Source organism: Nansenia antarctica, assembly GCF_963989245.1.
Source record: "Nansenia antarctica genome assembly, chromosome: 4".
Lineage (NCBI taxonomy): Eukaryota > Metazoa > Chordata > Actinopteri > Argentiniformes > Microstomatidae > Nansenia > Nansenia antarctica.
The window spans coordinates 66407593-66428413 of NC_137689.1; the positions used below are offsets into that span (position 1 = coordinate 66407593).

Consider the following 20821-nt stretch of genomic DNA (forward strand, 5'->3'; position numbering starts at 1 on the left):
CCGAGGACCAATGCTTTCCTATGGAGAATACTGCTTAATAGACAACCATCGAGTAGTCATTCGTAGGTGTTATAATAGGGAAAAATTAGAGAGAGAGAGAGGGGTGTATAGGAAATGTATTTGAGATGCATACTGTACAAGCTAGGGCGTGGTGTGGTATAGGTGTGTGTGAAGAAGAAATAGTTCCAATCATAAAACATATTTTCAATGAAACTTTATTAAACCATGTTTGGCTTCTTTATATTCTTCCATTACATCATATAAAAACATTACCAAACCAATAATAAAAGTGTATTTACATCTGTTGAATCTTACACTTTGGAACCCACACATATTACATCACATTCACAGTCAAATCTTAGCACTAGCATACAACTTGTAACAGTGTACAGGCCAAAACATACTCCATTTAAGAGGTACGCCAGTATAGATATTGGACCAGAGCCTGTGTTTATAGTAAGGTGGCTTTACCGAAGCGGATATTTAGATAGGAACAGGGCCAAAGTCTCCATTGCATTTATATCTCTCTCTCTCCTTCCTCGATGTAATCGCTGAGCTAACATGATTGGATTGGTCAGAGCAAGTGTTCCACTGCATTGCTTCCACCATTCATATCATGTCAGTTCAGTGAGGTATTAAAGGAAGGGAGGTTGCATTTAGAGATTATTCAAACAGGGCCTTTGAATGAATGAATGAATGAATGAATGGTCTTTATTAGAATGTCTGTCTTTGAGTAGGAGACAGACAGATAGACGGATAGACTAAAGCCTTGGAGCGGGCAGACATGGGTCTTGCCAGGAGAGGGGTGTCTGTCTGTCTCTCATGGCGATTGGCAGTAAGAGGGGCAGTGGAGGGAGAGTGGGGGGACGGGAGGTGGTCAGCTGTGCATGCCCCCTCTGTGGCCACTGTCATGGAGTCCGTGCTCGATCAGTTTGATGTCGTCCACATCATCTTTGATGACGCTGATCAGGTGACTTAGGCCTTCCTGTTGCTGTTTCAAGTGCTGCAGAGAGGAGACATTCAGTTTGTTTTATTTATTATTATTATTATTATTATTATTATTATTATTATTATTATAAAACATTTATACAGCATGTCCCATTGAGACCAAGGATTATTTTTCAGGGGAGCCCATTACACTTGAGTGTGATTCATCACATCATCTCTGTTACATATCCACTGACACACACAACTATATAAATGCAAGCGTTTGCCTTACCTGTCTGATCTCTCTGAGCAGATCGGTGTCCACACTGTAGCGCTCCTCTGAGCGCACCGCTCCAAAGTGATTCTGCATCCGGATCTGGGACATGAGCTCGTTCAGACGGCCCTGGTGACCAGGGAGGGGGGGGAGGTTACACACACATGCACAGGTGAGATGAGGCTTGTGTGTGTCATTCAGAGGGTCAGACTGCAGACAGAGTACTAGTGGATATTTTCGGGGGACAGGGCTGATGTGTGTGGACTCACCTTGAACTGTGTTGGAGCGTTGAGCTCTGATTGGATGGTGTCCAGCTGGACGCGCAAGTGTTCCTCGTCCACCTGGATGGCATAGCCACTCTTCCTCTGGATCTCCTGCTTGATCAGCACCTGAACGCACGCACGCACGCACGCAGACGCAGACACACAGAGACAGAGTCAGAGACACACACACACACACACACACACACACACACACACACACACAGGCACACGGTTAAGCACATTCACCCCTTTACAAGTAGAGAATTACTTTAAGATAATTATCAGGTACCATTCATTGTACAACTGTTCAAAATACATCCAGGGAAATGGTCCCAGACAGTGTGAAACGTCTAGGGTGGACCAAGCATCGTATGACCACTGCCCAGAGAGTGGCAGCACCGCCAGGCAGACCCATACCTGGAGCACCCTGTGAGACAGGTCCATGAGCTTCCTCTTGTACTGAGCGATCTTGGCCACCGTCGTCGCCTGGTTCTTCTGTAGCTCACTGACGTCGCTGGAGATGATCTGTTGACAGAGGGCGCTGGTTTGAATAGAGGAAACTACTTGTTAAAAATATAATATCATGTTTTTATATCACTATTTGCACTTCTGGTTAGATGCTAAACTGCATTTCATTGTCTGGTATTTGTAAATAGCTGTCTTTAATAGGTGGAATGGCCGAATGTCCACACAAGCATACTACTAGCTTCATTCTTCGTAGTGTGCGTGTACGTGTGGATTTAAAACAGAGCTGAGCATGTGTTATATATAAGGTGTTAAATATACTTTGTCTTGTCAAAACAGACATTTCTATTGCATCGAAAATGCTCTAAAAACATTGATATAAATACAACAGACAAAAGGTTACATTAAAGAATCATTCAGTTATTTTCAGAAACAACAGTCAGTGGGAGTATGTTTGTGACTGCAGTTTTGAAAATAAATTAATCAACATTTATGGGTGAAGTGTCCCTTTGATGCGGGTGTCGGGCCAAGACTCACGTCTACTCGGGTCTGGTGCTGTTTGGTCATCTGGTCCTGAATCTTGAGCCTGCGGAGCAGTTCTTTGAAGCCCACCATCGGGACGGGGATCAACCTGCATCATCATCATATATGAATGCACCGCATCATGGAGGTCTCTCATCAAAATAGGTCATGATGATTCACCATCGACTAAACCTGCCCTGAAGCCTGTAATAATAACTTTCATTGTTTGGTGAACCTACTTCTCAGAGTCAGTCTCATGAACCTACTTCTCAGGGTCAGTCTCATGAACCTACTTCTCAGAGTCAATCTGGTGAACCTACTTCTCAGGATCGGGGTTGTCCACCTTGGCCTGCTCCCAGATGATAGGGTCCACACCTGAGAGGAGGAGACACACGACTCTGAGCAACATTGAGGTTCTCATCGACTGTACGGCCCTGTGCATAAATTCAATAGATTCAACCCAAAACATACATAATAGCTACAGATGGTGGACATACGGTAGCTAATTGGATGAAGTATCCATTGTGCTATCTTTGTGAAACTGGGTTAAACTAATTTATAAATTATCATTAAGATAAATACAGTCATGGACAAAAATATTGGCATGGGTGTGCTACCAAATATTAAGTTTAATATTAATCAAACCAAAATTAATTAACCAAATATGAATCAATCATTTAGTCCAGTTAATTGAGTTCTGTGTGGAATGATTTGGCTGTTTTTCCCCTCAGCTTATGTGTTGTTCCAATGCAAACAAAAGAAATAAACATGTGAATACCAAAGCATTTGTTTGCAACAATTTTCTGGGTGTGGTGCATTATCTGACAGAAGTGCAGGGGTGCCAATATTTTTGGCCATGACTATATATGGTTTCAACCAAATTACTTCAGTCACAGCATCATGCAGAAGCAGTGGGATTGTTGATAGGTTGGTCTCTCTTGCACGCACGCACACACCCTTCTGCTCTTGCTCCACACACACGCACGCACGCACACGCACGCACACACACAAACCTGAGGGGGCGTTCTGCAGCAGCTGTTTGAGTTGGGCGGCCGAGAGCTCGGTGCGCGTGACGGACATGATGACCCCCAGCTGGGCGAGCTGAGCCTTAACGTTAGGCTGCTCCACGTAGCTGTACAGGGTGGAGGCCAGGACGCGCTTGGACGTGCCGTTAGGCGAGCGCTCCACCACGTAGATGATCACCTCCGTCCTGGTGAAGAGAGGAAAAAGAGACAGATAGAGACACACACACACCTCCATTTACCATTTACCATTTACACACACGTTCAATCATTTGACCTGTTAGGTTCTGTCCTAAATTGACTGCTAGCACTGTCTGTGTGTGTGTGTGCGCACGTGTGTCTAAGTGTCTGTGTACACTCACTGGTCATCAGGTAGGGCCTTGACTCCCTCTACGTTGACAGTAAGAGTCTGGTTCCCTCCCAGCACCTTGTGGAGAGCCTCCACCAGCAGCTGCTGCTGGGCCCGGACGTCTGCCTCCTTCCTGTTGAGCGCCAGCACCACCAACCCGTCCTCCTCCTTGCTGCCCGGGATGCAGCTGAAGCCTATGGCCTGGGAGCGGGACGCAACATTCAATTCATTTACACTCGACTTGGTATGGATGAAATGCGGATGAGAGGGAACTACGTAACAATGCTCGATTACTTTCAACATAAGGTTTATCCGCTTGTATGGTCCGCTGCTATAAAAACACCTACGGCATTTGTTATTGCTTTGGCCCAGTCTGAATTGTTAGCGAGAGGCTGGGGAGCTGGGTTTGCACTTCACAGTTTTTGTCTTGTACCTGTGATGTACACATTCGGGTGATGCCGTCACAAATGAGTGAGCAAGTTCGACGTACAGCCAGCCGCATACCCGATCACAGTTGAACAATGCCGGCATATAGCTTTGGTCTGATCCACCTGTCTTTGTGCATCGTGATTGTAGGTAACTGAGAAACCATAATGGTCCCACAATCTCTCTGTGGCATGTGTGCGCATGCGTACTGGCTGAGATTACTTCAACACACAAAAAAGGTCTGCAGCCGTAAAAGAACGCTGCATTCGTTCGGTACACATGCATGCCAAACTGAAGGAGCCTTACCGAAAATCTTTGGTTCGAATATGTGTATCGTTACACCCCTAATTTACACTCAATTCGCTTATGGGATTCCATTTGACGTTCTTCGCAGCTCAAGTAGTCTTGACGTAACACTTGATTATTCATTAGAGACACTCGTAAGTAAGTAGCCTTGAAAACCGATGGTTCTCGAGCCTAATGGCCCATAGGGAAGGAGCCTATCTCCTGTTTCCGTAGCGTGAGGCGACTTGATGTACAAGTACACCCCCTGGACATGACGCTGATATGTCGCAGAGACGCTCGTAAACACTCGGTAAACACTGTTCCCCCTAAGGAAGGAAGGACTGGTGTCCAACACCCTGGTAAGATAAACACTGTTACCCCTCAGGAACAAAGGACTGGTCTGCAACACCCTGGTAAGATAATGACGAATTCAAATGTGACTGGGCGAATTAACATAGGACTGAAATACGTCTAGAAGGATTTACATAGACGTTTCCATCGGCTGAAGACGGCTCTCAACTTACTTGAAGAGGCCACAGACTAAAGCCCTATTCGTACAGGACTAGTATTACCTGGGGACCTCTAGTAATTAGTAATAATTGCGGCGGTCATCTGTTATCTTACTCCTGTGTGAATCTGCCTTGCGAATAGGGCTTATGATGTCCTCCAAGGAGGAAATCATTTCACACACCTGCGTGTTTACACACTAACTAATCAAACAACTATCCCGCACTTACAAAGACAAACAAACAAACAAACCCACCCACCCAACCACAGGCCCAGTACCTTGAACCTGCAGAAGGGGTTCTCCTGCGGGAAGTCCACTGGAGGGATGTTGTTGCTGTAGTAACCCTTGCCTGTGCCCCAGTAGGCCTGCAGCTGGTTCCACTTGGCCAGGATGGCGTCGCGCTCATCCCCCAGCAGGGTGGGTGCAGACAGGGCATTGACCTGCTGGACCAGCTGGGTGGGCTGGGGCTGGGCCTGGGCCGGCTGGCCGAACAAGCCTCCTGGCACAAAGGGAGCAAAGAGGTCAGGTTAGTCAGAGATGGGGTGATTTTTCTCCTCATTGACAACATGGGCTGCTGCATCATAGACAGCCCTGGCTCAGCCCTCTGAACGTCACACATACCAAAGTCATCTCGTTCTTCTACTCAATATATTGGAATTTTCTGGCCCTTGTGCCATCATGGCCACCTAATCATCCCCTGCTTTCAATTGGCTCCATCATACCCTCTCCTCTCCCTCTCTAGTCCCCAGATTGTTGCTGCAAATGAGAATATGATCTCAGTCAACTTGCCTGCTTTACAATTAAATGGTAAATGGACTGACTTATATAGCGCCTTATTCCAAAGAGCTTTACAATGGCCTCTCATTCACCCATTCACACACCAATGGCGTCAAGCTACCATGCAAGGCGCCAGCCCACTCATTGGGAGCAATTTGGGATTCGGTGACAATTATATTGTTAATGGCAATTATTTCTGAGACAATTAATTGTGCACTGCAACATTTTTAATTGTTACAGATCTAGGTGTGAGGACTTCTACTACCATAATGGTCTGGGTTTTCAGGTACCATCAGTCATTTATGAAAACAAGAGTCTGGTGTAGAGACCATGGGACTCCCCAAACACATGTCTAAGGCCCGGTTTACAGCGCAAGTGGCAACCTCAGCAGCGCGTGTGTGTTTCATTTCGGCGCCCATGTTAACGGGTTAGGTCAGCCATACAGCGAGCATGAGACGCGTGTCTCACGCTGGCTGCCGTGGCACGCCAGCTAGAGAGTCGGACTCCCGCCTAATTTTTCTGCATGCCGTGCACGCAAAGGCAAAACTCAATGAACAAAGATAGAGCTGGCAGTAGCAGCTCCGCAGTTAGAGGCACAGCAGACACACTGCCAGTAGGGCAGCCGCAAGCGTGAGAGCCCCACCACGTCTGAAGCAGGCTTAAGTAACCTCTCTCTCACCTTGCTGCTGTTGTGGTTGGATATTGAAGCCACCGAATCCACCCAGGGTTGTTCCCAGTCCTGTTCCCAGACCTGTTCCCAGTCCTGTTCCAAAACCAGTCCCGGGGGCAGCGGTGGTCCCCAGCCCCGACGAGAACCCACCAAAACCCTTATTCTGGGTGTTCCCAAACAGCCCTCCTGAAAGGAAAAGAGAATAACGATCCAAATCAAACGTAGAGGGGGGACGTGCCATTGGAGAGTCTCACTACTTGAGGTTACTACATTTTGTCTACAGAGGTTAGGGAGTTGAGGAGATAACAAGAAGTAGAATATGGTAGAGCCATGCAGAAGTGCAGGAGAGGGGACTGAGGTTGTTCATGCCGTGAGCCTCTCTAGCCTGTCACCAGCAGGGCAACGGGGCAGGCCAGCTCCATAGTCCTGACCTGTGGTGTTTGAGGGAGCTGCAAAGCTGAAGGTAGACCCAGGTGCGGCAGCAGCAGAAGTGGTGGTAGTCCCAAAGCCCCCAAAAGCACCTGAGCAACACAAACCACACCGTCAGAGAGAGGGAACACAGGAGGGCTGAGGAGAAAGATAGGAGAGGAGAGGAGAAGGGCAGCAGGAGAGGAGATGAGTTTCACACAGACAGTGACTGTCCAAAGTAGAGATGTGAGGGAACAGAGGAGGGGTGAGGAGGGAAAAAAAGAGACTAGAAGTGCAGGAAAGGAGAGGAGATGAGGGTCACCGACAGTGGTCATCCAGAGTAGAAATGAGTGTTCTGGAGTAATAACATCAAACATGTCCTGGTCTCACTGAATGACCTCAGATCTACCAAACCGTTAGAGGCCTCTGAAAATCCAGGCAAATGTGACACGAAAGACAAGAGTGCAGAAAACACATTGTAAATCCTTCAAAACATGACCCGGCGGCTAGCCTACGATATATGTCTTAGAAACAGGAAACATGCATTTTTCTTTGGACATATAACCAGGGATGGAGTGGCAAACAAGCACCGGAGAAAAACATACGAACATAAAACATTTGTGTTAAAATCCGTAAAAAAGACGGGTAAATGGCTTATTCGCCATGAAAAAGGTACACGGACGGCATTCACCCTCCACTACATCCTTGCGTATAACAGGAACAATGAGTTCAGATGGAGAAGGAGATAGGCACCAAACCAACACGATACAATGGTGTGTAGAGAGTAAATGGAGGAGGACAAAATGTGTGCTTTCAGACACAGACTGGACTGGTTGACTTGGGGGTTGAATTAATTGAAAAAGCCATCTACCTGCTGCGCTAGTCAGGCTATTACCAAAATTGAATACAGAGGCGGCTGTGGTGGCAGCTGCACCAGCGCCCCCAACATTAAAGCTGATTGCAGCCGCGTTGGCATTTAAGCCGCCAAACCCCCCAAAACTAAACCCACCAGCCATGGTGCTCCCGGCTCCCAGCCCCCCAAATCCTGCAACCCAGGGGTTAGGCAGCGAGGAGGGAAGAGAGAGAGAGAGAGAGAGGCACAGAGGAGGGTTAGTGTAGAGTCAGTAGTAGTACTTCTCACAGTGGAGTCTCAGTGTGGAGATTGCGGTAATGGTAAACGGTTCATTAAGGCGTAATAAACATGTGCCATATTATAACGAACCAACAGCTTAGTTTCCCCTAACTAACCTTCAAGTGAAAGTCATATCATTTACTCTAACATCACCAAACATATAACCCCAAAAAGAGTAGAGATGACATACTACAGGTGCGACCCGAACCAAACTGTGCTGCTTTGGATATTTTCCCTTTCCAGTACCGTTTCAGCAACTATGGTGGAAACTGGAACGCGTAACCGGGCCAGCTCAGTATAGCTCAGTTTGGCTCTGTAGTGTGAATTAGGGTTTATTGTATCTGACAGACTGACAGCAGCTGGAGAAACCAGGAACAAGTCGGCAACCAATCAAATTGTTTGGACTTTTATTCAGAAAGATTTAAATACATTTCAGATATGTGTGTGTGTGTCATTGAGTGTGCGAGTGTGTCATTGATTTTCAATGTATTTACATTTTTCTGATTAAAAGTCTGAACACATGGTCGGTTGCCGACTTGTTCCCGGTTGCACCAGCTGCCGAGGTGGACTGAGTCCTTGACCTTACTTATTAATTTTGTATTTGACCTTTATTTAACCAGATAAAATCAGTTGAGAACAAATTCTCATTTTCAATGATGATCTGGCCAAGAGGCCCCGGCAAGAACAAAAACAAACATATAAACAGAAATACTCCGGGTCAACACAAAACAATACATGAGAAGGGAGAAGACAGTGACTCCTAGTCTTACCTGTGGTGGTGGAGCCAAAGCCAAACCCGGAGGGTGCAGCAGCAGCTGTGGTAACGGCCCCGAAACCAGGGGCTGCAAGGCCTGCAATCACAGAGAGAACATCGGTCACCAAACCTGCCATTATACCTAGACAGGCGCCTGCTGACCCAAACCTAAACACTGCACAAATCAATTTCTTTGCTTTGGTCTTTGCAATAGAGAGGAACACGGTAAACACTGCACACTGATCAGGGAAGGTGAGAGAGAGGCAGAGAGAGAGAGAGAGAGCGAGAGAGAGAGCACAAAAAGGATAGTTTTTCCCAGACATTTTACACATTCATTTTCATTCAGTTCTTGTGTCTCGTGAAAGGCCTGCGGTGATTGCATTGTTGCTCTTGTTGAGAATCATCTGGTATTGCTGACCTTAGGCACAACAAGTGGCCTTTGCTTTCGCCTTCCATATTCAAAGCAATAATAAAATTGTTCACTCAAAACTGCCCTCTGAGCCTCACCAGTACATCAGAATATTGGCAGCAACTCTCCCTATTCTAGCACATCTAGACAAGGAGGGGAATTCATGTTTGCTAAGCGGTTCCAACTCAATCCCTCGCATTTTCTCATGCCCCCTAAGTCCTGTATTTCAAACAATTACCTTTTGTGGGGGACTTGACAGAAAAAGAGACTTGCTTTCTTTGCAATCAAAGGTCATGGGTCATGGCCGACAAAACTATGTAAGAAATCTGGATTGGATTCTAACCTAATAATACATCACAATAACTCTACTTCAAAATACACCATACATACACTCGTTACATTCATGAGAGTAGTACAAGTAACAGGAACAAACTAGATTCTACATCAGTCAAGCAGGTAGCAAGCAGATGAGAATGAGGAGAGAGTGTGTGTGTGTGTGTGTGTGTGTGTGTGTGTGTGTGTGTGTGTGTGTGTGTGTGTGTGTACACAGAGAGAGAGAGAATGGGGGGAGGGAGGGAGGGTGGCGGGTAAGCTGTGCCTTGAAGATGAGCAGAGATATGAACTTACTACCGAATCCTGATGAGGTGGTGGCAAAGCCAAAGGGGGTTGATGCTGTTGTTTTGGCAGCATATGAACCAAATGAAAATCCCGAAGTGCCTTAAGTTGACCAACAACAAAATCAGTAGTAAGTAAGTGGGAGGCTATGATGATGGACGAGGCGGCTGAGGAGTTTCTCCCCAGTGGAGAAGCGTGGAGGCGAAATTCATCTTTCATAAATACCGCAAAGCCACCTAACCGTCTGGAACATTTCTAGTAAAAACCACTTGATTTTTGTGATAATTACTTATAATTTACATGGTCAGATTTCCAGTTATTTCAAATGTTGCCCCTTGAATATAATCAATACCGCACCGTCATGAGGGTTTTTACAATTGTGTTACTTTATCAGAACCAAAACAACAAGGACATCTTGTTGACCCAATAAGTCTGATCCACCATCTCTGCTAAGACCATCAAACCAACGCCGCTGTCATTAGATGACATTCCTGAACACCAGATGTACTGGACATCAAACTAACTAAACAACATTAGCTAGCTATGGCCATCGATTTCTGCGAGAAAAGCTAACAACATAATTCAAAAGATCCTCATTGGGATCATGGGTTTATTAAGATCATGGGTTTATTAAGATCATGGGTTTAGGATCTTAGTAGGTGTATCTAAACTGACTTCTGTCTCGCCAGGTTCAGGTTGTTAGCTTGTTAGCTAGCTAGCTCGATCAGGCCGCCTTTGACTGTGACACCTTCGTTAGCTGCGGGGAGAACTGAAGTTCGAAGTCATATGTAGCTTCACCGATTCCCGGTTATGGTAATATTACAATAAAATGTAATCTGTAAGGTTATTAGATGGAAACGTTTACTCACTTGCAGGGTTCGTAGCGGCGTTGCCAAAGTTGAACGCCATGATTACTCTTGTACACGACGAATTCGGTCCGTGTAGAATAATGTGTCGTATGCGTCTAGTTCCGTGGATGAATTCAAAAAAATACAAATTACTAAACTAATGTTGTGAAAAGATCTGTGAAGATATTGTGTATATAGTGTATTATAATTATGTATCCTAGATAGATAGATAGATAGATAGACAGAGATAGATAGATAGATAGATAGATAGATAGATAGATAGATAGATAGATAGATAGATAGATAGATAGATAGATAGATAGATAGATAGATAGATAGATACAGTAGGCCTACATATACATATTATATGTAGGCTATATTCTAAATATATATTATTTAATTTGCCAATTTAATTTACAAGTCACTTATATATCTAACATGGTCTAGCATTTTAGTTTAGGCAGTTATAGTGGTTTGATAAATTAACATGAAGGACAAGTGTATTATGCTTTTGAATAAAATGAACATTATTTATGCCATATTGTTATTGTCATATTCTTTCTACAGAGAACACAGTGAATTTATGGTGACAATTATAGAATAAACAAAGCAAACGACTGACACTTCAATCAAAATGGTTGCTTTTATTTCCATGTAAATGTAACAGTTTTCATTTTTTAGAAAAACTATTGTACTAACCTTTTCTATTGAGTCTACATTCCCAACAAGCAGTAACCATGCTAACATATGGGCTGTTGCAATGAGAAGCTTGTACAAGTAATACTTCATCGCATTCAAGCACAATTCAAGAAGCGCTGTCTATGTAGGTATGCCTATATGGTTTTGGTAATAATAAGATGTATTAGTCTATCAATGTTGCAACAACTCTCTTTATACTTCATACTGTACAACTGTTGCATTCCAATTCCTTCCTGTTTTTGTGTTTCACATCATGTATCTTAGAGTCTGATTGTGGTCATTCCATGACCATGGCATTGGATGAATTACACACTAGAGTGTAAAACAAAGACAAGTTACAGTCTAGGTGAAATTACACAACACAACTGATTACACACATAAGAAATAACAAAGCAGTCTCATATTTACATTGAACATTTCTATTGCCCCTCCTCTATTTTCAATAATACTTAATACTGAGTAGCCAAGTGCATGGCATCTTGTGAAAAATGGAGAGGAGGTAAAAACAATACCTAATAAATGCATGACTAGTATGAAAGCAAAACCCCCAAAATGTATGCCTATCTTGTTTGGTATGTAAAATGACAATATTTCGCTAGATAATTATGTACTGTATTGTGGGATTTTGCCAAGAATCCTGAAAACGTGATCCAAAATGTAATGATTTCTACATTGTGAAGTGGGGAAAAAAGTCTGAAAATTATTGTGCAATGAGCTATCATCCAGGCAGGCTGCATAACGTCTCCCACAGCAGTCAAGCAGTTGCACAAGGGCTATATCACACACCACTTCTAATGTGCATGAAAGACTCCTTTAAATGTAGCTTAGATACAGCAGAGAATTAATCAATGTTAGGTAACATTTCTCTCACAAAACATTTGCTAAGCAGAAAGCCTGTAAGTATACAAGTAGTGGTTATTAATAGTGCTTAACCAGATGATAGTGATATCTCCAAAGAAAACAAAGCACTATTTTGGCATTTAAAAAACAACAACAGCAAAATATCTACAATCATTTACGACATGCAGCAAGATCCTAAATGTTTGCCATTACAATAATAGCTATTAATAAATCAATGCAACCCGTTTGTGGACCATTCATGATATGACGGCTGTGAATTGAAACAGCTTGATATCGCCTTAGAAACCTCAACACCGACAACTGAGGTTATGGGTTTGATCAGCAGCGAAACACCTGATACATAGGTTAAAAGAATCAGTCCATTTCACACCCAAAAAACAAACAATAAAACATATGGCAGGATTTCCAAAACAACATACAATATATAGCAGGAGAAGTTCAGGACATACTGTTATGGTAGGACTTCAATACTTGTATTGAAAATACATTCAACTTGAAACCCATATTCAAGTTACACAATAAAGCCAAGGCCTTAATTTATGTCTGTGGAGGGACTGAAGTAAATAGACCACAATATGGCACCAGAGAATTGTCTGAATTGTCAGTAAGGTTTCTTCAAACTACTAGGTAAAAAACTAAAATCTCACATTAGTTTTATGCATGAAGTGCAATAGGTTGGTAGCCTATACTGTTACGGTATTCAAAATGTACAGGAACCTCTGACATACACATGCCCAACATGATTCTGGAGGAATATAACCAGTTAGCGATCTCACAAACCTAACACTTAAAAAACCATCCCACTAACCATCTACCCACATACAAATTCAACAGTATGGCCCATATACTATAAATTGGTAATAGAGTTACAGATGTGGTTTATATATTTCTATAACATGATATTCACAGTTTATCACTTCAATACACATTTGAACATCATTTACCCATGTTTGAAAATCCATTTGATTTAAACGGTGCATGAACAAAAATCCATACAACAATGTTACAATTCTAATTAAAAGTTGAAAATAGCAATTGGTTAATTTGATTGAATTAATTAATCCAAATTCATAAAGATGATACGGTCATGAAGCGTTTGACCTCATTTGCTCACTAGAGCATTCTACCACACATCAGTGACCCTTTGTTTGACACTTGTGGAAAAGGAGTAATCGTAGACTTGCTTACACCCGTCTCAATGTAATGGACCAGGTTCATACTGTAGTTCCTAAGAAGAGTAGTGATCCCTGAGAATGGAATGATAACTGACTGTGCCTTCGTCTTATTTACATTATCTACCAATGGATTCAAAGTAAATAACTGGTATCAACCGATTTCACTGTCATTTTTTAAACAGCTAGAAGGCCTTTGATATCAACAAATCTTACAGGGAGGGAAATTAAAAAATAACAGAGCAACTACTGTGGAGTCATCCGGCTCTCAAAAACAATGTGCACACATATGTCTGTATGAATCTTCAAAAGCCCTTCTCCAATTTCCTCCTCAAGATTTCTGTGGGTCAACAGGTGACAAGCCAATGTAGGTGCCATTTTTGGATGGGTCAATGTCCTTGTCAGCGACATGAGCGTATAAAGTGGCCTCCTTCGCAGTTGTCTGTGGAGGAGAGAGAGCGATACAGAGCCAAGTTAGCTGCACAGCCTATAACACAAAAGAGCATTCAGGATCATAAGCTGCTTAGCTTTCAGATATTTGTACAAACATGCATGCTCAGGGTTCAATTGTTGTTTTAATACAATAGTAATAGAATAGAATGTAATAGTGTTTAGTGGTCAGAATTGTCATTATTGTCATTGTTAACGTGTTATTGAAAATGGTACAATACTCAGTAGGTCTAACATGTTTCAAACCCTCTAATTTAAAGTTTCGTTAAAAGTCTAGTTAAAGTCTAGTTACGTCATATCGTGGAGTCTACATGTGAAGAGTGAAAAATAAAGAACACATATAAATGAGAAAGTTATGATTATTAAAACTTACAGGCGCAGCATAGCAAGCTTCGTTAAAAACAATGTGTTTAACGCCATTCTGAGCAGAGACATGAGGAAGCACATGCATACACAGTCATTGCATAATAATCATCATACTATCACTGATTCTGAGGTATTAGAAAATAGTTAGTAACACAGACATGTTAGTAGCTGTAAATCAAGGTCAATATTCTGCAAATGTTAGATGAATATGGAGCAGATGATAATAGAACATAACAAAAACATATGCTGCATCATCTTCGAACAGTATGCAACTGGGATACAGGAGAGAGAAATCTAGTCTTTTCATCCACAATAAAAATGTTGTGTGAATCTAGATCTCATTAGGTGCTCACTATATGTAATATATAAATATGTACACTATATTATCAATATAAGGGGATTCTTGAAGCCATAAACCGTTATTATAATGTTAGGCTCTCACATACGCGTCAAGGAGTTGGTAGGTTAATAAGAATGTCTCTGATACTAATCACTGTTATATGAGTCACAACATGCTGTTGTGTTCAAGTTCACTTTGAGAATACAGCAGCTTGCCAGGGTGAGCAGTCACAAGAAGCTGGCCGAGTGACAAGACATGGGGAAAGGCATGTGACCAAACCAAACCACAGCCTCAAGTTGGGCTAAAGTCACACTATTCCACAGTGTGACCTCTCTCCTCTCCGGTTTCGTTGGGTTTGTCCTAGAGATGACCTTCCCCTCTGTGCTATTTCTACACTGTTGCACTTTTGCAGTATTTCTGCATTATCGTCCATAGGCCTATTGGTTAGAGCAGTGGCGGGTGACCTTTACGGGGGAGACTTTTATTCCTGCCAAGCAATAACACACATGATTCCACATCGCAACTGATCATCGTCTTCAACAAGACTGATTAGTTGAGTCAGGTGTGTTACTGCTTGGCTGGTACAAAAGCCTGCACACAAACACACACACACACGCACGCACGCAATCACCAGGCCTCTTAGTGCTTCCACCTGCCAGTCCCTACCCCTGGGTTAGCACAACATAGAGCCATCCACCCACCCACCCACCCAGCCACCCACCCCCCAACCTTCCCCATGTGTGGGGGTCTTATCCTACCTTTTCTTGGCGCGAGCGGACAATGATGAGGATGATGAACACCACCAGTAAGATGCCCCCCAGGCCTACCAGGACGAGGGGGGCGTGGGACACTACCGTGACTATGAGCAGCAGCTTCTGCAGCCTGGCCGCTGACGCGTCATCAATCGTCACAGTCTGAGAGGACGGAGAAGGAGAATGTATTGGCCATTATTACAAAAACTCTGTTATGTTACTCTAGTTATGTTTGTATCTCTTTGAATAATATTATGGTATTGTTGAAAATGGAGTCGAATATTGGTATAACTCTTTACCTCGTTGAGAAACATGATTGGGAAGATGGTCTCATTCAGAGTTTTGGTTTTCCTGTGAATGACACGATAAGAGATAGTAAGAAACTGATGTAATGAATATAAAGAGTATGTGGCTGTTTGACCTTAGGTTGTCATACTCACGGGAAACCAGCGATTCGATTCACTAGTATGTTTATCTGAGCCCTCTTGCTGGCACGAATAGGAACACCAGTGGTCTGTAAACACACACACACACACACACACACACACACACACATACTTTCCATGAGCTAACTGAACAACAAAAACACTACAGACACTCTCAAATACAGGACAGTTATCCCCTGCACTTCTCTACTACTTAAATGCAGCACTAGGTGGCGCTATAGTACATCCTTTGTTATTCATACATGGGAGGCCTATTGAGAGGATCCTATGGTGCATCAGACAGGCAAAATTAAGGTGAATGTTATTAAAGGTTGACATACAGTAGCAGACCCTGTAGAATTGACCTTCCGTACTCCAGTTCAGACACCTAGACCCCCTCAACCCACCAGAGGTTCCCAAAAACTCAGGAGCTTCACACATTACAGGGCCGCCCCCAAACCATACTGTGCTGATATTTTCCTTCCAAATTGTCCTTTTTCAGCACTGTTACAGCAACCGTGGTGGATGTGCAACCAGGCCAGCCCAGTACAGCTCAGCTCAGTTTGATGCTGAGCTGTGAATTAGGGGTTAAGAGGTTCCATACCGGGTTCAGGTCCAGGAAGGTCTGGTGGTGCTCTCTGTTGGGAGCCAGACCTTCGATGGCGTTCACGTACTTCTCATCCCCCAGGTAGAAGTGGGGGAAGGAGGCCACAACGGGAGCACCTGGGGGAGGACAGAACCCAACTCAGTTACTCAAGTTCGAATTAGAAGAAAGACAGAAAGAAAGAAAGACAGAAAGAAAGAAAGAAAGAAAGAAAGAAAGAAAGAAAGAAAGAAAGTAAATAAGAAAGAAAGAAAGAATGAACTAGAAGTGAAGGTTGAGACCAATCTGTGGTGGTTCCAATCAACCAGCCCCCCCCCCCTCCCCCCACCCTCCCCAATTTGGGTTGACCAGACCTTTGGCCTAGAGGACAGGCTGAGATATAATCTGACCTCCTACCCAGAACATGGCCTGGCCTTTCCTCCCCCCCCCCCCCCTCTCTCTCTCTCTCTCTCTCTCTCTCTCTCTCTCTCTCTCTCTCTCTCTCTCTCTCTCTCTCTCTCTCTCTCTCTCTCTCCACCACACAACAATAGGTACACAGTGCCACTCCTGTCTGTTAGAGCCATTAATGGGGTGTAACATGGATCCCCTCTTTATCTTTTCCTCACGGGGTCACGCACACACAGTTCCGTTCATTGTCTACAGGAGACATTCCATGGGTGCTTTAACCTCAAGGACACGTGGGTTAGCTAGAACAATCTATCGCGAGGGAGAGGATGGTACTTTCTTATCACAGTGCTTGCCTACAATGAAAAACAGGTGTCTTTTTGACATAAATACAGGACCTCAAAATTACAACCTATGGGAATGCTTACAAAGAGTTTACAAAAGCTTTTACTAAAGCTTACAAAAGACCAAACCAATCTCTCCCTGAGGAAAGAGAACTTTGATTTGGCACAGCATAGTACACACAGTATATGGTGGAAGTAGGACAGAGGTGACAGTTTTCCTACTCTTGTGTTTGGCAACAGTGGAGGGTGTATGTGTGCGTGTGTGTGTGTGTATGTGGGTGTATGTGTGTATGTGTGTATGTGTGTGTGTATGTGTGTATGTGTGTGTGTGTGTATGTGTGTGTATGTGTGTATGTGTGTGTGTGTGTGTGTGTGTGTGTGTCTGTGTGTGTTGGTGTATGTAGGTGAGAAACACTGGACACTCACCTGAGAGGTCGTTTTCAAGGGAACACACATGATTTGAAAACACTAGATATGTGTGTAAGTGTGTGTGTGTGTATGTGTGTGTGTGTGTGTGTGTGTGTGTGTGTGTGTGTGTGTGTGTGTGTGTTAGTGTGTGTGTGTGTGTGTGTGCGTGAGAAATTCCACCTTTCCATGGCAACACACAAGACCTCAAAATACCAGTTCACGCGGACACGTCCCTAACTTCCCTGACCAGGACATGCCAACTAGGTGGAAAAACTCAGAGCAGTGTTTTGATTCAGTATGGCAACCCCCAGCAACCTTGACAAATGACCGGTCGTAAACCCTAAGGAGACACTTGTTGGGCAAACAGAACCATGGACACAAGCGGATTAGGCCAACCTCCCTCCCTCCCTCCCTCCCTCCCTCCCTCCCTTCTGGCTGTCTACCCTGGACCACAATCAGCTGACTGGGCTTACCACCCTCTCAGCCACTGGGCCCAGGCTTGGTCAGGTGGTGTGTATGAGAGGAGTGCTGAGTCAATCACATGGGGGGGTTTAGGGGAGGATGGAGGGAGAGATTTTGGTGAAGAGGGCAAAGTTGGGCATCAACTCAATTTCAATGCCAGTAAATGAGGGAATTTAGTTTTTTTGGGGGGGGGTTTACTTGATGTTTATCATGTGGTAAATGTTGAATGGATTGATTGAATTTCAATTTGGGAATTGGCCTTGAGTACCTTGATGGCCTTGGGGGAGGCTGTGGCGCAGGAGGCAGAGCCGGCATCGAATGATCGCAAGGTCGGCAGATCGGCGGTTTGAACCCCGGCTGGCCACATGACGAAGTGTCCTTGGGCAAGACACTGAACCCTAAATTGCTCCCAATGAGCAGGCCGGCGCCTTGCACGGTAGCTTGCCGCCATTGGTGTGTGAATGTGTGTGTGAATGGGTGAATGAGAGGCCATTGTAAAGTGCTTTGGAATAAGTCAGTCCATTTACCCCTTCCTAACTTGCAAAGAGAGAGAGAGAGAGAGAGAGAGAGAGAGAGAGAGAGAGAGAGAGAGAGAGAGGAGAGGGAGGGAGGGAGGGGGAGAGGAGAGGCGGAGCGCTAGCTACCTTTCCTACAGACGCTGACTTTGAGAACGCCTGTGCCCAGACACTCCTTAGGGGTGACGCAGAAGCCTTCATTGGCGGGGTTCTCCTCCTTGCTGGCCAGCACGTCGCGTGGCGGGGTGAAGCGGTACGCCGGAATCCCCTTCACCTCCACGTCCTTCTCAAACTCCATGAAGATGGACCTGAGGACAAAACGAAACAAACAAGCTAACCGTGAACTTGAAAAGAGACAACTTAGAACAACAGTAGATTGCAGATTCACATTTGCTTCATTCAGATGATTTTTACTGTTCAAAGCATAGTGGATGTGGATTAGACAATGACAACCACCCTTTATGTTGGTTAGCCTCGAAAGACCTATCCCATACATATTATGAACATAACTAACATAAAGGGTGGTTTTCATTGTCTGAGTGCTTCTTTTCCCCCCAAGTGAACAGTTTTTTCTGTTTTTCTTAAAGAGAGCTGCATTGTGCATACTATAATGGAGATGCCTGCATTAGCATATCCAGGAACAAAGACACCCAGTCTCAGCGAACAGGCAGGGAGGAGATAGCCTTCGGCTACAGTACAGTATAGGACAGCCACCTGCAACAATACTGACCACTCACTGGACCTTCATAGCCCTCACAGAGGTTCTTTAACTAAAAGCTGAGCTCACTCTTCAACACGCTGCTGTAATGCGGGACGTGTAACAGACACCTGACTTCACCCATCAAGCCATGTGTGTGACCATCACTCACGGGTCATCCTCAAGGAACATGATCCCATGAGGTCACACCAATAGGTCTATTTGTGTTCTTAGCTCCTTCATCGTGGGTGACCTCAACATTTGTCCCCAACGCTTTTTCCAATTACGCAATCGGTTTGTTTGTTTGGATTTCTCGCTCAGGGTTACGCCCCGTACAGACAATGGTGCATAACTTCTTACTACAGACGCAGGAACCTGAACTGACCATGTATAAAGGTTGAATGTAATGACAAATGGGAACATTTCCTTATTTTAATTAGGGTAAAGGCCACAGGAAGCAGGCCCTATTTAACCGTTACACCAGATGACGAGACGTCAGGCTGTGAGTCAAGTGGGTGAAAGTGTTTTGAAAACATTCAGGTGGAGGCTTGACCGGCGTCCAACCGCGTGTGAAACCGATCACTACAACATTCACCCAGGCGGAATCTTTCCACTCTGAACAAAGGGGGAGGAAGTTGCGGTGTCTCACGTTTTTTAGGTCAAGGTTCGTTGCTAAAATAGATCCCCCCCCCCCGCACCCATAAGCAACGAGGACAACAAGGACACAACCCCATTGCAGGTGAAAAGTCACAAGTTTCTAATGTGTTAGAACAGTCACAGAGTCACCAATCTAGATTTCAACAGCTCTGTCCCCGAAAGCAGCAAAGCAAAATCCTAGATCCCAGGTTCTACCAGCAATTAAAAAAAAATAATTAAAAAAAATGTTTAAAATACATCACGTTGAGCCTCTCCAAACTGAATCCCTCTGGTCTGCTCACTGAAGCGTTCCAGTTGGTTGCGATATCCGCCTAGCCAGACCTATTGCATCAAGTGTGCATGGGGGCTGTAACTACATGTCTGCAAGAAATTCCTTGATATTCCCAATTCCCTGGCTGTTCTACTGATACTGTCCAGATTGACATTGGTCATGCAGTGGGACAAAACCACAGCAAGCCGATTTGTTTCTCATCGATTTCTACCTCCACCAGCTGTTTAAGCGATGCTCCACTGTCGTCAGGGGAAGTGCTGATTCTAATTCTAAATATTTACTGAAAGGCCCCATTGTGACTGAAGTCTGCGTCTTCTTTTCACATCTGTTTGGATATCAACCAATAGTTAAATAGTTCAATAATTGAACCAATTCTGTTATTGCCAGAATTGTAATATATACATGGGAACAATTTTAGGTTGAACTCAATACATCTGTATGAAAAAACTCTGTGTTCTAATTTATAATAATCATCTTCCTATTACAACGGATACTAATGTAATAATCATAGGACAATATTAGGTGTCAATAAATATTTGTTAGTATATCGACCTAGCACTGTGGTCCTATATTACTATACTAGGAGCCTAGGAGTCAAGGAGCCTAGGAGCCTGGGAGTCTAGGAGCCTAGGAGCCTAGGAGCCTAAGAGACAGATGTTAATCATTCAAGTAGCTGTGTTTGTATCTAGAGACCATCAAGATAGTAAGACGGACGTCACCTGTGTTCATGTTTGTAAGTGATCAGGATGTTATGATAGAA

General features: G+C 44.1%; 2 protein-coding genes across 6 annotated transcripts in view; both read right to left on the bottom strand.

Moving 5' to 3' along the window:
• Positions 1–253: 253 nt before the first annotated feature.
• Positions 254–10715, bottom strand: nup54 (nucleoporin 54; the record flags this gene model as incomplete). Of its 4 annotated transcripts, XM_080530117.1 has the most annotated exons (14): positions 254–1003; positions 1220–1330; positions 1471–1590; positions 1882–1989; positions 2467–2560; positions 2772–2826; positions 3465–3661; positions 3836–4023; positions 5320–5540; positions 6498–6674; positions 6920–7009; positions 8799–8879; positions 9819–9908; positions 10676–10715. In XM_080530117.1, 14 exons carry the CDS (start codon positions 10713–10715, stop codon positions 878–880), a joined length of 1698 nt encoding a protein of 565 aa, XP_080386243.1. In that variant the 3' UTR covers positions 254–877. The 4 variants fall into 4 exon arrangements, with proteins under 4 accessions (XP_080386243.1, XP_080386244.1, XP_080386241.1 ...); XM_080530118.1 differs by lacking the exon at positions 9819–9908; XM_080530115.1 differs by lacking the exon at positions 6920–7009.
• Positions 10716–11289: 574 nt separating this feature from the next.
• LOC308156542 (lysosome membrane protein 2-like) overlaps positions 11290–20821 on the bottom strand; it is a 26579-nt gene continuing 17047 nt past the window's right edge. Inside the window, exons 7-13 of one of the 2 annotated variants that reach the window (XM_080529909.1) lie at positions 18566–18744; positions 16324–16442; positions 15735–15808; positions 15594–15645; positions 15301–15456; positions 14210–14257; positions 11290–13828 (exon numbers count right to left, since the gene is read on the bottom strand). In XM_080529909.1, the coding sequence (XP_080386035.1) occupies positions 13718–13828; positions 14210–14257; positions 15301–15456; positions 15594–15645; positions 15735–15808; positions 16324–16442; positions 18566–18744 (739 nt within the window). In that variant the 3' untranslated portion in view covers positions 11290–13717. The remainder of the gene's footprint in view (positions 13829–14209; positions 14258–15300; positions 15457–15593; positions 15646–15734; positions 15809–16323; positions 16443–18565; positions 18745–20821) is intronic. The other variant, XM_080529910.1, reaches the window with a different exon arrangement.